The sequence below is a fragment of the Parasteatoda tepidariorum genome, chromosome 6, assembly GCF_982258835.1.
Source record: "Parasteatoda tepidariorum strain Cologne lab strain chromosome 6, Ptep-v5.0, whole genome shotgun sequence".
Taxonomy (NCBI): Eukaryota; Metazoa; Arthropoda; class Arachnida; order Araneae; family Theridiidae; genus Parasteatoda; species Parasteatoda tepidariorum.
This window is the reverse complement of record NC_141760.1, coordinates 52,925,295-52,941,683: the sequence shown is the minus strand read 5'-3', so window position 1 is coordinate 52,941,683 and position 16,389 is coordinate 52,925,295. Positions and strand designations below refer to the sequence as shown.

The window sequence follows — 16,389 nt, the reverse complement described above, 5'->3', positions numbered from 1 at the left end:
TGATACTGTATAAATCCAAAACAAATTAGGTTTCCTGAATAATAGTGGAAGTTAACTTTGGTACGTGTAAACTGAAGTTACCTTGTAATTAGTTTTGTTGTATGCTTATAAATTTACCATAATTTGCTGTGTAATCTAGTAAGTCTGTTTGATAATCAATATAAGTCCTCTGTTTATTTACATAATTTTTTTTATTACCTTTATTTATAGTTAAACAATTGTGATTCATTCATATTACTTTCAAACAGAATGTAATTATTTTCAGCATTTTTATAATTATGTTAATTTCGGCTCCCAACACTATATTTTGCAGATTTTATGGCTCACTGCCCAAAAATGGTTGTGTATTCCTGGAATAGAGACTATATTATTGTCTTCTAATATAACTAAAAAATATTGAGATATTTTGATCAACTGCAATTATTAAAATAAAAACTTTAATACATATAAAATAATATACAATATTTACAACAATTGTACTCTTGATTCAATTTTTCTTTTTGTTTCTTCAGACTCGAGCTGTTCAAGAGTTAAAAGGGATATACCAAGTTGATCTTCCTGCAAATTAAGAAAGAAAAAAAAGTAAGAAAATACTAATTTCATAAAACTATCACATATTGCAGATTTTGATACAAAAATGAAAACAGTTAAATGTTCCAACAAAAACTACTAAAGGTTTACAATTGTCCAGGGTGATAAAAGTACACTGGGACAATTTAAATAGCACAGAAAATGGCAAATCTAAAATGTTGGTGAAATCTGCTTAAACCTAACGTTATGAGTTAGCATAAAACTCCTGGAACCTTGTAAACTCTTAGCAAGAAATGCCATATAAACAAATTTGGGGTTTAAAAAGGTCATGTGCGCACATAATCCAAAACTTTATCATGTATACAATTTTTTTATTTTTTTATTTTATGACCGCCGTTGAACAGCCGACCCAATTTTTGGGTTTACGACTATTAACGTTCAACGCCGTAGCCTTGTAATTTTGAACCAATCCAGAAGACAAGGAAACTCCTGGATCGGTACCCCCAGAGGTATTGATTTGTTATGGGAACATGGAGGACTTTGAGACTCAACAGATTTAACGTGCATCAGTCACCATTTACTACTCGGGGAGTCTTAGACCGGCGGGGACCGAACCCACGAACTCTTGGACATGGGCCCGGCACCCCACTGACCAGGCTATCCCGGCCTAGCATGTATACAAATTGTAACTAACATTTATATTGATTATCGAACTATGTTGTTCGATAACTATAAATGTTCCAACAAAAGCTACAAGAGGTTTACAATCGCCCAGGTTGGTAAGGTACACTGGGACAATTTAAATAACACAGAAAATAACAAATCTAAAATGTTGGTGAAATCTGCTTAAACCTAACGTTTTGAATTATAACAAACCTCCTGGAACCTTGTAAACACTTAGCAAGAAATGCCATAAAAACAAATTTGTGGTTTAAAAAGGCCGTGTGCACATAATGCAAAACTTATCATGTACACAAATTTTAACTAACATTTATATTGATTATCGAACTATGTTTTCGATTGTCTCTCAATGTTTTGGAAATTGAGAAAAGTTTTTTAAATGCAAATTCAATTCTTCAATGTTTTGAAAATTTAAAAATTGTGTTTTTTCTTCTTTTTTTTTGGCCTATTGTTACTTTTAAGTAAAACAACCTTAATTATGCCTGCTTTATTATGCTTTAATATGCTAATAAGCTTTAATTATGCTTTAATATGTGAATTATCACCTGCCCTTCTGTCTTAATTATTGGAAACATATTTTCTAGACTGAGTCTATCCTCAATAGTCACGAATCAAAATCTGATTTGTTTATGCAGAGAAAATAGGCTTTTATATATGCTTATAACTATCTTAATATTTAGCTCTAATTAATTACCACATTGAAAACCAATCCAATAAATCATAGATTCCCACCTTTTTTGAACGGCTACCCACTTAGCAAGCCAAAAAATTTTCGCAGTCGCGGAACTTTAAAAAAAATTTTAAAGAAATTTTTTTTTCTTCTACCAGCACTACAGCCATGACAGTCACAAGCAGCTTTATTCATTCATTTTGATCTGTCAGCCACTGCTACTTTCCATTTATTGACTCACTCACTGCTTAGAAATTTTTCCACACTATCTAACCATCTTGTCTACCTCTTTATCTCTTTCCTGCTAGTTTGCAAAAAGTTATTTTTTTATCGGGTTCTTATTGTTAGAACGACAAGAGATGAGCTCAGAATTGATTTTGCAGAATTTGTAGAAGCGCGAAGAATTTTAATCCAAACCCACCAGAGATATACAAGTTTGCTTGGAGCCTGAAATAAAAGCTGAATAAAGGCCAAATTTTTTGATATCGCCACTCTGCCTTTGATGTCTAAACAAGGAAATCGGTAAATTAAAAACTTTTCTGAAAAAGAAAAAGCGAAGAGAGAAACTGAATAAACTTAAAACTCTAAGATAACTAAAACAAATATTAAAAAAGAAAATCAAAATATAAAAGCTAAATTCACATATTAATCACTTAATATTAAGCACTTTCACATACTATATTGAGAACATCACTGTATCGTGAAATATAGTGAATATATAGTTGTTTTTTTTTGTATAATCATTTTCTAGTTAAGAAAAAAGTAACAAATAATAGCTGAAATTATAAAATAAGTTTAATATACATAGCATATCTACCATATTACTTTAAAATAAAGGAGATATGTGAGCAATGCTGATCACACTCTCAGAATCGTAATATGTATATTTTTTGTTAATAAAGTTATTTAACAACAACGTGAATTTAACTATTAGTATTACTTTAGAATTTCAAACAGTTATTTACTATTCATTATTTTAATTAAATACATTGAGTAAATATATATATATATATAATTTTTTTTTTTTTTTTGTATAATCATTTTCTATTACCAATTTGTCTGGAAAGTAAATGCGGTCTTTGGGCAATACTAATTGCACGGCCACAATCATTAAATATTTTTCATTAAGGTGGTTATTTAGCAATAATGGAAATTTAACTAATTGCTTTAGAATTTTAAACAATTATTTACTTTTCATTATTTTAATTGCATACCTTAAATAAACATATTTAATTTTATTGAATTCTTATTTATTATATATAGATAAATATATATATATAACAAAAATAAATTAAATGATAAAATAATTTTAACAGAGCATAACTATTAGTTTGAAAAGTAAAGGCGGCCTGTGCAAAGTGCTTACCATACCATTGGTCACAAAATTTTGGAGCATCAACCTCACTAACCCACAGTAGACTGTCGCGAGAATATTTAACCTTTCTTTTAGTTTTATACATAGCGTACTTGCAAATTCATCAGTTAAATTTTTAAATGCCTCACTTTTGTATAGGGTAAATACAATCCAGGTTCCTATACTTGGTTCTCGTTTCACTCCATGTCGTTTGGATAAAAACAGTCTAGTTTTCTGAACTTTTTTTTTTCAGAGGTGAGACCAAATGCCTCACCCCAAAAAATAATTAACCACACAATTAATCCTAAGTCTTTTAATATTTTTGCTACAACACATAGAAATTAAAACTTAAAATTAAGTTAATTTATAATTCAATAAACACATAAAAAAAATTCTCTAATAATAAAATGTGTCTTATTTCTAGAAAAGAATTTTTTTTTTCAAAATTAGATAAATATGTAATTACTCTAGTAAATGGTTGTGCCATCTGTCTTAAAAATCGCTTAGCAATTTGAACAGCCTCTTCGATTGACAAATTATGAAGGGACTCAGACAAATATTCCTGAATCCATTTTGGAAGCTTCCCATATTTATCAGCACGTGAAAATCTCTACAAAACAAAACAAAAAATCTATTACTTACATTACTGTATTAAATTCAATATATCACTATCCCAAAAATATATACAAATCCTTAATCAAAACAAAACTATTAATTTAATAAGTAGTACTTACGTATAACAATGACAAGTAATCATTATTAGAACAAGATATAAATTAAGACACCGGTCAAATGTACAGATTGAAATATAGCAAGTACAATTTCAAAGGGTGCATAAAAAATGCCGCTTTTGCTTGAAGGGATAAGAATATTCCCTCTTTTTTTCGTGCACCATAAACTTTTGATCTAATGATTAGATTATCACATACTTAGACTCTATTTCAATGGTTGGAGGGCCTAACTTAAAATATCATTTACACTAATTAATTAGCATATTTAAAGATACAAAAATGCACTTTCTCTGAAGAGCTTACTTTTCTTTGACGAATGACTCATGACCCTCTAAATAAAGCACTATCTGGAAAATATGATCCTAATAGTTTGGCCAGGAAAAATGGTCAAATGTATAAAACCCTTAAAGTTAAATTTACCTTTTTTTTGTGTAAGTAACCATATCTTGGGAATTTTTGATGCGAATCGAGAAGATTTTGTACACAATTATAAAATTTATGTGTTTTAATCCAGAGATAATTTCAATAAAAATAATTTTTAATAATTAGTTATTATATTTCATTTAACAGTCAAAAAACTTTGAATTGTAAAGTGTACAGAATTTTACAATGTTTAAATGAAATCGATCAAATTTTTATAAAAAAACTCACATTTTGTATCTTGCCATTTGAAAGTAGTTTTAAAATATTATAAAATTTTTTATACCTTACAATTCAAAATTTTTTTGACTATTATTAAACAAAATAAAAAAATTATCAAAAATTATTTTTTGCATGATATTTTTAGAAAATGAATTCGAATAATTGTATACAAAAACTTTTTGGTTCTCTTCGAAGGTTCCCAAAATAAGGCAAAATACACAAAAAGTGAAAAAAATATTAAGGGTGTAAACTTTTGACCTTTTACATGCCTAAATTATTAGAACCTAATAAATTAGGTAGGTAAAAGGTCAAAAGTTGACACCCTTAATTTCTAGACTGCAAATACAGGCCCAGTAGTTTGAGGGTCAAAAATCTAAAACCTTTGAAAAAAAAAGGTATGTTTATTCAGAGAAAGTACGTTTTTGGGACTTAAAATAGTGTCTGCATTACTTAATTGGCATAATTAAGGTGATGCCTTCAAACCATTAAAAGATAGAGTCCTAGTGCAGAATAATCTGGTCATTAGATAAAAGTTTTTCAGAATCCTACTATTTTTCCTCATTTCCATCATTTTTCAAGAAGTTAAGAAATTATTGATGATTAGAAATCTGTTAATATTTAATAGATATTGAAACAATTCCCTAAAGCAGCCTCTTATATAGTGTGCAATGTTTGATTCTTATGTTCTATATTTTCAAAGTTATAAATTAAAGTCTGTTCAGAATTATTAGGCTTTTCAGGTTATATTGCTCAAATTCTTAGGGTTTTTTTTAAACATTAACTTAGAGAAAAAAATATGTAAATCATTTACTTAGTAAAAATTGAACTATTAGTATTCAACTTGAATATTTACACAAAGTATAGGAAATCAGGTTATTAATATTGTTAGGAATATGAATAAGGTATTTAAATATTTTTTTTCAAAATTTATTTTTTTTAAGATTTATTCTTATTACAAACAAATTTTTACTTTATAACTTTTTTAGAATTTTTTTTAAAAAAAAGCAAGAAGTTAATATAAATTGATTTTAATATTTTTTAATAAAACATCTTAATACACTGAAGTGTATTTTCAGCTTCATAAAAATTTATATTTTTTTATGATGCTCAATAGTTTCCAGACTGTTAGTACAAGAAAAATTACAATTTAAAAAGTAAAAAGAGAATATTTTTTAGATAAAGAATAATACCTTGTCTGCAAATATCATGATACCATAATCAGTTTTTCCTCTTATGGCTCGCCCCACACATTGAGAAGCATGTCTTAAAGCATCAAAAGTTAAGAAATCACTTTCTCTTATTTGAAATTGATCTCTTAAATATTCAAGGCGTGCCTAAAAAATAAACATATCATAAATCAGCAATTCATTTCAAAATAATCTATATATTTTTTTCTTAATACAATTAATGTTATATTGATAAAATACCTTTAAAATTCTACTTTGGGTATAGACAAAAGGTATTCCAAACATGATCACGCATCTTCCAAGGTGGTGATCTAAATTAAAATAAAACGATCAAAAAAATATATAATGTTAAAAAGTTAAATACATACTTATAGCTAAAATACATAGTACGTAACAAACCAAAATCAACTCCTTCTGAAACTTTTCCTCTTGCCACAGACAATAAAACAGCTCCTCTTCCATTTTCACAAGCCTTTAAGAAAACAAAATTTTACAGATAAATTAACCTGACATTCATGGAAATGTTTAATTCTATGTTTTTTGTATATTTCAATTAAAAACGTATAAGTTTTGATAATACTAAACTTTCTTTAGTCCACATAGTTGTCTATGTGTGATATCCTAATTTAACCAAAATACTAAGAAATGTTTTTTTTTTTTTTACAAAAGTGCATGTGCAACCAAAAACCTGTTCTGAAGATCAATAATATACAGAAATTATAAAACTGAATGTAGTATAGAATTTTTGTTTCACAACTTGTATAAGTTGCACACTCTTTTGTAAGGGCAAGATTTTATGTACCTGTGGAAATATGTATACAGAACACAAAGGCTAAATATTTTGCTTTTAAAAGAATCAAACAAAATTATCATAGACTAACCCCTAAACAAAAGTGAAAATAAGTCTATAGAATTTAGCTGAAAAATAATTTATGAATTTGTAATAATGTACAATTACAAATAAATAATAAAAAGTGACACAAAAGCTAAAACAAATTTTAAGACATAAATTAATTTTAGTTAAAATTTGAAAAATATTGCTTAGAAACAGACATACAGGACAGGACAGACAGACTGCTAGGGAAAAATATTGACCATTAAAGGAATCAGACACAAAACAGCTGTAGCTGCATAGTATAGGATTTAGTTGTTGTTTTTTTAATAATTACTTAACAATATTTAATACCTTTATTTTCTAAATTTTTACAACTACAGAATCTTTCAGTTGTTTCCAAAGAACTGCCTATGTACATAAAAACCATCCAAAAAATAGTTATATAAAACTTATTTAAAGGAGGCTGAGTCTTAGAAAGAGAAGTATAGGCTTTCAATGTTGTAGCATCTATTATTCATTTCCTCTAAATTAGATGAGGTTCCCAAGTCAGAATTATTTACTAATTTTTATGGGTAGTTAAAGCATGTTCTTCCAAAAAAATTTTAAACTATTGAGTTATGTTTACATCTTGATATTGTACCTTTAAACAGTTATTTCCAAATAAAGTATAGTAAGTAATTGGTTGATGTAAATAAAACTAATATTGAAATATATTAAACAATATGCATGGTTTTTCTTACCCAAACTATGTAAGTTTATTGAAATAGTATTTTACAAAAAGCAATTGGAAAAATTTGATATATATTTAAATTGTAAAGAATATTGCAACGATATAATTTTAATAATTTTAATTTGAGCAGTATTTATATATATTTAAGAATGAAACCATTATTGACCCTATACATACAAACTAAACTAAAAAAAAACTATATTTTAAATCAAAGAAAAAACATGAATGGCGAAATATGATATAAAATCACATTTCAATAAATGCAATACTTATATTAATAAACAACTATGAGGTTGTTTTAATTTTCTGTAACTTTATTAAACATTTTGAGAAACATCAACTGTAAGATCAAAAATGAAGTTGCGAGCTTCAATAATATAAACACAATGGACAGTCAAATTTCTAACATTCTAAGATAAAAGTACATCCATATGGACATTTGAAAATGCATATTTGTAAAATATACATGTGTTGCAATTAAATTTCTGATACCCACACTATAAGGACTTGGGACAATGCAACAACAAATCACACTTTAAAATAGGTTAAGAAAGGGTTTTTGATGGGGGGGAAACAATATTTCATGTAGTTCATAAGATGTTTCTGTATAGTCAGTATAAAATGTTTCATTAAACTGTTATCTGGTGGAAAATCTGGAAACCTCTTAATTACCTATCGCTGTAACAATTTTAATCATAAGTTTAACCATTGAAAAATGCATGGCTAATTACAATAGTTTTACAAGCCCTTTGATTTGATTTTGTGTCAGGCAAAATAAGACATAAAAATATTACATAGATCAATCTGACATTATCTGCACGGTCATTGGTCATTGAACAAATGTTGACATTTTTTGATAATTATTTATTGCAACGTGCAAATGCTGAATTTTTCTCATTTAGTTACAGGTAACTGGTGGAGAAATTACAAATTTTTGTCGTGCAGACGAATGTGTGTTAATTTAGTTTAACAGAATATGTTTCTGGATAAAACAAATAATATACATTGTAAAAAAAGAATTTGTAGCTTACTTTAACATAATTCGATAAAGCTAAGCTGGTTTCTCCAGAATCTTGAGTCTCTAAGAACAACAACTTCTTTTTCAAAATATTATCAATAATGCCCTGCAAATAGAAAAAAAAACTATTCATTAAATATTTTTTTGCATCTAAATGTTTTATAAAACAACTATATATAACCTTATGATTAAAATATTAGATGAAAAATAGAAATACATATGATCTTCAATTATCTGCAGCAATTGGAAACAGACCTACATTGGATAATCGAAATCTTTGGATTATAGAGGTAACATTGTTTTTTTAATTAATTTTCATCAATGAACTCAAAAACAAACTTTTAAATAACAGTGCTATACTGTATTAAAATTTAATTTTTATTAAAACATTTAATAATTTTTTTCCTCTTTTTTTGAAAATGCATAATAACAACATTTTCAAATCCACTTGCACTATTTGTACAGATAATTATGCTTTTTTTATTCCGGTTTTTAAAAAAACATTTATCAATGCAGCATCTTAATAGCTAAATGTTTTCATTAATCATTGATATTGATTTCATAAATTTGAATTTCTCTGTAAGCTTTCTAAGATTTTCTCTTGCTTTTATTTGCACTTTTATTTTAAATTTCTTATTTACAATTACAATGACTCAAGTCTTTTTAACAGCAGTGGAAACTCTTGGTCAAATTAAACAACACAAGTAATCATGTAAAAGCAAATAAAACTATGAAATTGTAACTCTCCCATTAATTATTAAAAAAAACAATGCAAATAGTTTTTAAAGACAAAAAAACGTTCATTTATAATTCACATAAAATGATTAATTCCAAGTAGTCACACATTATAATGTATAACTGAATTATGACAGCCTATTTTCAAAATCAAGAAAAAAATGTATGTTTGAACCTGCTTTAGTTGACAGAAACATTCAGGTTAAAGAGGTTCGATAATCGGAATTTAACTGTATTTTGTATGACTTAACAGATTTGTACTTCTAAAATTATGCAATTTAATTCACAGCTAAAACAATTATTAAACTGTAACCACTTCTCTTGCCATTGATTATGAGGCTGCGTGTAGCTATGGAAAAACAAAAAATTGCATTTTAAAAAGGTGAATAAAATGCTGGGCACTAATTATTCTATTTGTAGTAAAACCTTAATTGTGCATCATGATATCTTTATATAAAAACATTATTAAAATGCATAGAATCAACTATACTGTTTTAGTAGTAATATGAGAAGTTTTAAACCTGTTTAAACACAGAAGCAACTTTGCACTTAGAACAGCAATGTTAGCATCATAAATTTTAGATTTTTATCTGATCAAAATACAAAAATTGTAGAACAATAGACTAATGTAATTGTAGTCTAAGACTGGACATTTATTAAATGCACAAACTAAAGTGAAGTTTAAATGCAAAATAGCACCATAGTTAAAAAAAAAAGCTTGGACAAAATAGATTTATAAATGATGTTATCTCTAATAATTCAAATATTTTAATTAACAAAAATAATTTTGGACAATTAAGATAATCTAGGTACTACTGTAACAAATATCAATGAAAAAAATAACATTAAAATAATGAAATTTAAAAATTATGCATAATAAAAAAAGACAAATCAAGAAAGAAATTCCACATGAACCCGAATTCCATTGTGAGCTTTCAGGGTGAAAAGGGGCATTTCATAAAATTAAAGGAAAAATAACAATCAAACAATACTATTGCAAACTTTGATAACACGCATTTTTTACTATCCCAAAAAAAAATTCTTCCAAGGAATTTCTTATTTTGATATTAGAAACATACTCGTTAGCCAACAATTTTACAAAATATTTATGCAAAACAAAAAATTTTCTATTAATATCTATATATAATTAAAAATATTTTCAACAAATACACTGTAATTCAAAGAGTTTGCTTGATTAATTTTATGAACTATTTCTTGTCATTATAATATAAACAGGAATGCTATGATTAAAAAGAAGTCGCTTGAAACATTTACTAACAAAGAGACTAATGTCATATAGTTAACAGTATAAGTTAGTATTACACTAAAATGCTAACACAGTTAATACTTTGTCAAAAATATTAAGATTTTTATTGTCTTGAATTTTTTACTTTCTCCTTCTAAGTTTGCCATATTAAGGTTTGATTAATATATTTTATTTTATATTTTATAACCATCATTGAACAGCCAACTAAATTTTGGGTTTGTGACTACTACTGTTCAACTACGTGGCCTGAACCTAATCCAGAAGATAAGGAAACTCTTGGATAGGTACCCCCAGAGGTATGACTTGTTGTGGGAACGTGGAGGACTTTGTGACGTCAGATTTAACAGTTATCAATCACCATTTACTACACGGGGCGTCTTCAGTGGCGGGGATCGAACCCACGACCTCTGGGACATGGGTCCAGTGCCCTATTAACCAGGCTATCCTGGCCCTTTGCTTATTATAAATAAATATCATACCTGTTCATACCAAGCAGCCACAACAGCTTCCATGTAAGTGTAGCTAGTGAAAAATCCTACAATGCCATCAGGGACAATAGTAGACATTTCTACCAGTAGATTTCCATAATTTCGTATCACAGCTGCAACATGCAAATTTATATATATATATATATACATATACATACATATACAGATACATATACAGATACATATACAGACGTGCCAACCTAGCAAAATTAACATTCAGGAGTTTCCCTAACAAGAATTCAGGAGATTTCAGGAGGGGTAAAAAAAGGTGCATGGTATGCAACATTTGGCACTTCTAAGGAATTTTAAGTAAAAAATTTATTAAATATAAGAATGCAAGAAATTTTACACACTAATAGAGCAATAATTGTTTAAAAATATTAAATGGAAATAAAATAATTAAACACAGATTTAGCAACACAAAACTATATTAGGTAGATACTCTTTAAATAAATACCATTTCCTTAATAAAACATTATTCAAAAACCCTTGACACTGTAATAAAAATGCACAAAAACTTTTAAAAAATAAACAAATTGAATAACTATTTTATTTTATAAAACCAATTCAATACTAATGTACAAAAATACTAATGTCTGTACAATAAAGAACCAATTATCCGGGATGCTCGGGACCATCGCTATCCCGGATGTCTTAATTTCCCGGTTTCCTGGATCGACAAAAAAGTGTCGTTAATTGATGTTTTATCAAACCCAAATTACAAGGAAAAAATGTAAACACATTTTAAAGTAAGAGAAAAAAGAAAAGCACTCCTAAATCTAAAAAGGAAAATAATTGTAGAAAAATAAAATTTAAAAGAATAAAAAAATTTGCAAGTTTAGACAAGAAAAACAAGTTTAAAAAATAATTACGATTCCTAAATCAACTAATAAACAAAACCAATGATTAAATAACGCAATATATTTCATGGGGGGGCGAAAATAAAAGGAAAACCTATTAATCTAAATAAAAACAACACTTGAAAATTATCGAACCGAAACGATAGTTAAAAAACGGCACTAGCATAAATATTAAAACCTAGAACAAGGCAAGATCAACGGACTTTAAAAAAAAAAAAACTAACGAAAAAATTTGGTAATACAAATAATTTTATTGAGTGCAAAATTTATCATGAAAAAAAAAAACGTAGTGGAATCAGAAAAACGAAACTGCAATCTGCTTCATAAAATAATTGTATGCTTAAATTAATAAACAATTCTCCTTTTTTTTTTTTTTATAAAAACGCGATTTTTAATTAAAGCAGGTCGTGTGATTCCACATCAAGAAAAACTTGCGAATGATGCCGCACTTCCAAAGAATCAGATTTTATTCAAAAGAAAAACATTTTATTTTTATTAATCGATGTCAAATAGATAAATATATTTTTCTCTTTCATCTTCTGTTCACTGATATGCATGTGCAATGCATTTTCCCCACCCCCTCGTAAATCAAACAGCAAACGAAATCATCATGCCACTCCTTTGAGTTTAACGACCTAAAAGAGAATAAAGATCTAAAATCTTCAAGGTCGCGAAAGAAATGACGTTTCTCTGGGTAAACGGGGAAAAAAATTCTTCCCTTCCTCACATTTTCCTCTACTCAACTTCAAGGATTAGTCCAGTTTCCGCTTTTTTTTTCATATCGTTTTAGTTCAAAATGGCGGGAGAACCGAGCAAATTTTTTCTCCGGATTATCTGGATACCAGATAAATGGTTCTCTACTGTATGCATGAAAAAAAGAGTTGCAGACTTAGCTCTCCGCAATTAAGTCTTGCTAAAGTCATTGGTACATGATTTGTTGAAATTGATCCATACTTCCGTTTCGACTTAAGACATCCTTGAAATTTTTTTTTTTTTTTAAATATACGAAGACTAAACGAATAATTGATATCACGTTGCTAGTTTTAGTTTACGAGCTTGTTGCCAACCGTAGAAAAATACGCATTAAAAACTATAAAAACAGCAAGATACAATATCAATTCCAACTACGAGAGTATGAGTTTCCCCACTCCTGAACGGACGTCACTCGATAATGACATGTGACGTCATTGCATTCAACTCCACACGAAAGAAGAGGAAGATTTCACCCACCCCCTTACACTGGGGGAATATAACCTGAAATAGGAGTGTTAAGAGGTAACGTTGAAGAGGGGGGGAAATAAAGCATGTTCAGCTACACTTCAGGCAGATGGTAGTTTGATAAGAGGGGATGGAATTCAAGCTGAAAGAAAAACTTACTTTCGCACTCGCGGAAAAATTAGGTAATTTTGAGTTTGGCCGTCAATCGCAGTAAAATTCGGGAGTTTTTCAAATCAATTCCGGAGGGCGGGAGAATAACTCAAAATTCGGGAGACTCCCGCAAAATGCGGGAGAGTTGGCACGTCTGCATATACATACATATATATATATATATATATATATATATATATATATATATATATATATATATATATATATATATATATATATATATATATATATATATATATATATATATATATATATATATATATATATATAATTTTAGTACAAAAACTAAAGCATGTCATTAATTTGGTGTAAATCTAAAAGTATGATGTTTTTTTTAAAAACTTAATCCAAAGAAAAGTAACATATTAACTCAAAATATTTTATATGTTAAAATCAATATTAATTTACTGATTCTTTTTTTTTTAATATGCATATTTCTGTTTTAGTAATAATTGTGACTTATATATTAAATATATAATTCCATTACTTGAGTTTTGTTATCATTTTAGCTAGGTTACATGAAAAGATAGGCATATAATTAAATATAGAACTAATTATCTAAACAAAAAGAATGCAGGCCAATCAAAGAAGTAAAAATAGTGAAGATGATTACTATTAGCTATTATCATAGTTGATAACTACAAAGAATAACTTAAATGTTTCCTTCCATAAAATTTAATCAATAAAAATTTTCTTTGAATTCATATTATTCAATACAAATTATTTTAAATTCTATTCTCATGTTAAAAACTTTTTTCTTCTTGTAACAATTTCATCAAAATTTTTATTCATGAAAAATGTTTAAATGATATATTAATATGATTTTGCAGCATGGGACTATACAATACAAAGAAGTGGGTGCGAAAGAAAGAATTGAATGTTGTATATAAACTTGACTACTGCTTATCATTATATTTAATTTTGTCAAGAACCATTAATAAAATTAATTTTCATGAAATGTGTACTTATTATACATATATATGAAATTATTATGTATGTATATATTATTATTTATAATTATTATATATGTATATGCTATCTTGTATATGTAATAATATTTAAAGCAATAATGGTTCTGCTAGAATGTTGTGTTAAGATAAAAACTTCTTTATTTTAAAAATTATCATCATGAAAATGAAAAACAAAATAATAACAGAAGGCAATCATTATATAAATATGGAGATTCATCTTTTGATTTAAATTTATCAACCATATATAACGATTATACCAATTTAACAACATTCATCAAGTGCCTCATTTTTATAGCAATATGAAAATTAACCTTTCTTTACGCTTATAGCTCAATCCAATGTTGTAAAAGTTAACCAGTAAATCATCAAATGATTAAGTTTACCAAATAATAAGAGTTTTTTTTTTCTTTTTTCTTTTTTGCATAAACAAAAAAAAACATCTTTTCCAAAGAAAATAACAAACTAAAAAAAACTGACAATGTGTTTTCTTTTAAATCATTGTAAAAATGTTTGTAATATATAAGTCTAGACTATAAGTCTATAAGTATATAATATATAAGAATGTTTGTAATATATAGATAGTAAGAGACATTCATATTACATTAAATACAATAGTTTTAACATCTGAATAAGAATTTATAAAACAATATAAGTATTACCATTTTTCAAACTAATTTATTAAATATTATTACCTATATCATCTCTAGTTTCAAACTTTGAAGACATTGATACTTGATCATTGCCCTTACTAACGATCTAAAATATTAAGAAAGTTCAGAAAATTAGAAATATGTTCTAACTTTAATATTAAAGAATATAATTTACATGAATTGTCTTACCATTGGGCATAAGCAAGGTCTAGCTAAAGTCATTGTAAAGGAAGCCATAATAACTGGACGGAAATCCAAAATTTTGGGATACATATCAAGAGGAGATAACGTCTAGAAACAAAGAAAACAAAATAAAGGAAGTTAGTAAAAATTCATCAATAAAAAAAAATCATAAAATTAACCATAGAAAAGTATTTTATATTTAGAAAGTACAACAAAACCATAGCAATATTTTTGAGGAGAATAAATACGAAACTTAAAAAAAAAAATTTATATAAAAGTACAGCATCACTTACACCCGATGTGATAATAACAGATTGAAATCGCTGAAAAACAGGTTTTATGGCTATTGAAGCATCCATACAGCTAAAATGAAGAATGGGATTTGGTACAGATGGTGTTCTATCATCACAAGGTTCAATGATTATAGTAAAACCTGTAATAACAAATTAAAAGTTTTAAGCCTTAAAATAGAAACAAGCATTGATGACAAATAGCAAAAACACAATCACCATTTAAAGCTTTCTTAACTGTTGTTTCAAGTAAACCCATGTTATTTAAAAACAAATGACTGGGCCTAACTTAAGCAAAAAGACTTGTCAACTAAGTAAACAACGTAAATATTTGCCAACTAAAAAAAAATATAACATATCTAGTCTTAGAAGTAAGACTTGTAACAGGATAGACTCGTGATAGGAATAAACTCTTATAGTTTGAAAATTCCTAACAATAGGAAATGAAAGATGCTTCCCTTCTTAAGATTTATTGGATTTTATTTGAAACATTACAGAAAGCTAAAAGCTTTATATTGAATCATTAGTTTTTTTAAGAGGAGTACTTTAAAGAGCCATAGCTATGTCTTTCCCATTTAAAACCTTTTAAAAATTACTGCATAAATAAAATATTGGGGATTTCAATTGTTGAGATATTAAAATAAATTACCAACATTGTTCAAAATACAGTATTATTGCTTTTTGATAAATATTTTAAAAAAGGCTACAAAAAATAACAATCAGTATTGCTGGAAATCAGTTACCTTTGATGTATGTACTAACAAGAGTAGCAAAATTACACAGAGCTGTGAGAGAAGACATTTCGTTCAGTTCTGTTATTTCTAATGTTCTAACTAGAGATCTCAACCGCTCAGAACAAAATCTATGAGAGCAAAATTATTTTATTGCAAACAAGTTCAAACAACAATAAATTTTAAGATAAATTATACAAAAAATTTAACAAAACAAAATATAAAAATACATGCATTTTTTAACTCATTAAAATAAATTAAAGCATAAAACACTTTAATTTATTAAAACACCCCTAGCAGAAAAATAACTTGGGCCCTCATTGGACCAATTATCACAAATCTCGGCTCAATAAAAGTTCAAAGGGCTGTAAATTTTTCTATATTGGCCCGATATAGAACATTTTACAGCCACGATTTTATATTACCCACCCAATATTTTACAGCCA

The 16,389-nt window shown here is 27.2% G+C and overlaps 1 protein-coding gene across 2 annotated transcripts in view; it reads right to left on the bottom strand.

Moving 5' to 3' along the window:
• Window positions 1-420: 420 nt before the first annotated feature.
• The window catches only part of Xpd (general transcription and DNA repair factor IIH helicase subunit Xpd), a 32,093-nt gene continuing 16,124 nt past the window's right edge, over window positions 421-16,389 (bottom strand). For both annotated transcript variants that reach the window (XM_043048316.3, XM_071178667.2), the window contains exons 14-24: window positions 15,956-16,074; window positions 15,216-15,355; window positions 14,929-15,030; window positions 14,782-14,845; window positions 10,861-10,982; window positions 8,393-8,485; window positions 6,196-6,268; window positions 6,037-6,107; window positions 5,800-5,943; window positions 3,703-3,846; window positions 421-558 (exon numbers count right to left, since the gene is read on the bottom strand). In XM_043048316.3, coding sequence (XP_042904250.2) covers window positions 466-558; window positions 3,703-3,846; window positions 5,800-5,943; window positions 6,037-6,107; window positions 6,196-6,268; window positions 8,393-8,485; window positions 10,861-10,982; window positions 14,782-14,845; window positions 14,929-15,030; window positions 15,216-15,355; window positions 15,956-16,074 — 1,165 coding nt within the window. In that variant the 3' untranslated portion in view covers window positions 421-465. The remainder of the gene's footprint in view (window positions 559-3,702; window positions 3,847-5,799; window positions 5,944-6,036; window positions 6,108-6,195; window positions 6,269-8,392; window positions 8,486-10,860; window positions 10,983-14,781; window positions 14,846-14,928; window positions 15,031-15,215; window positions 15,356-15,955; window positions 16,075-16,389) is intronic.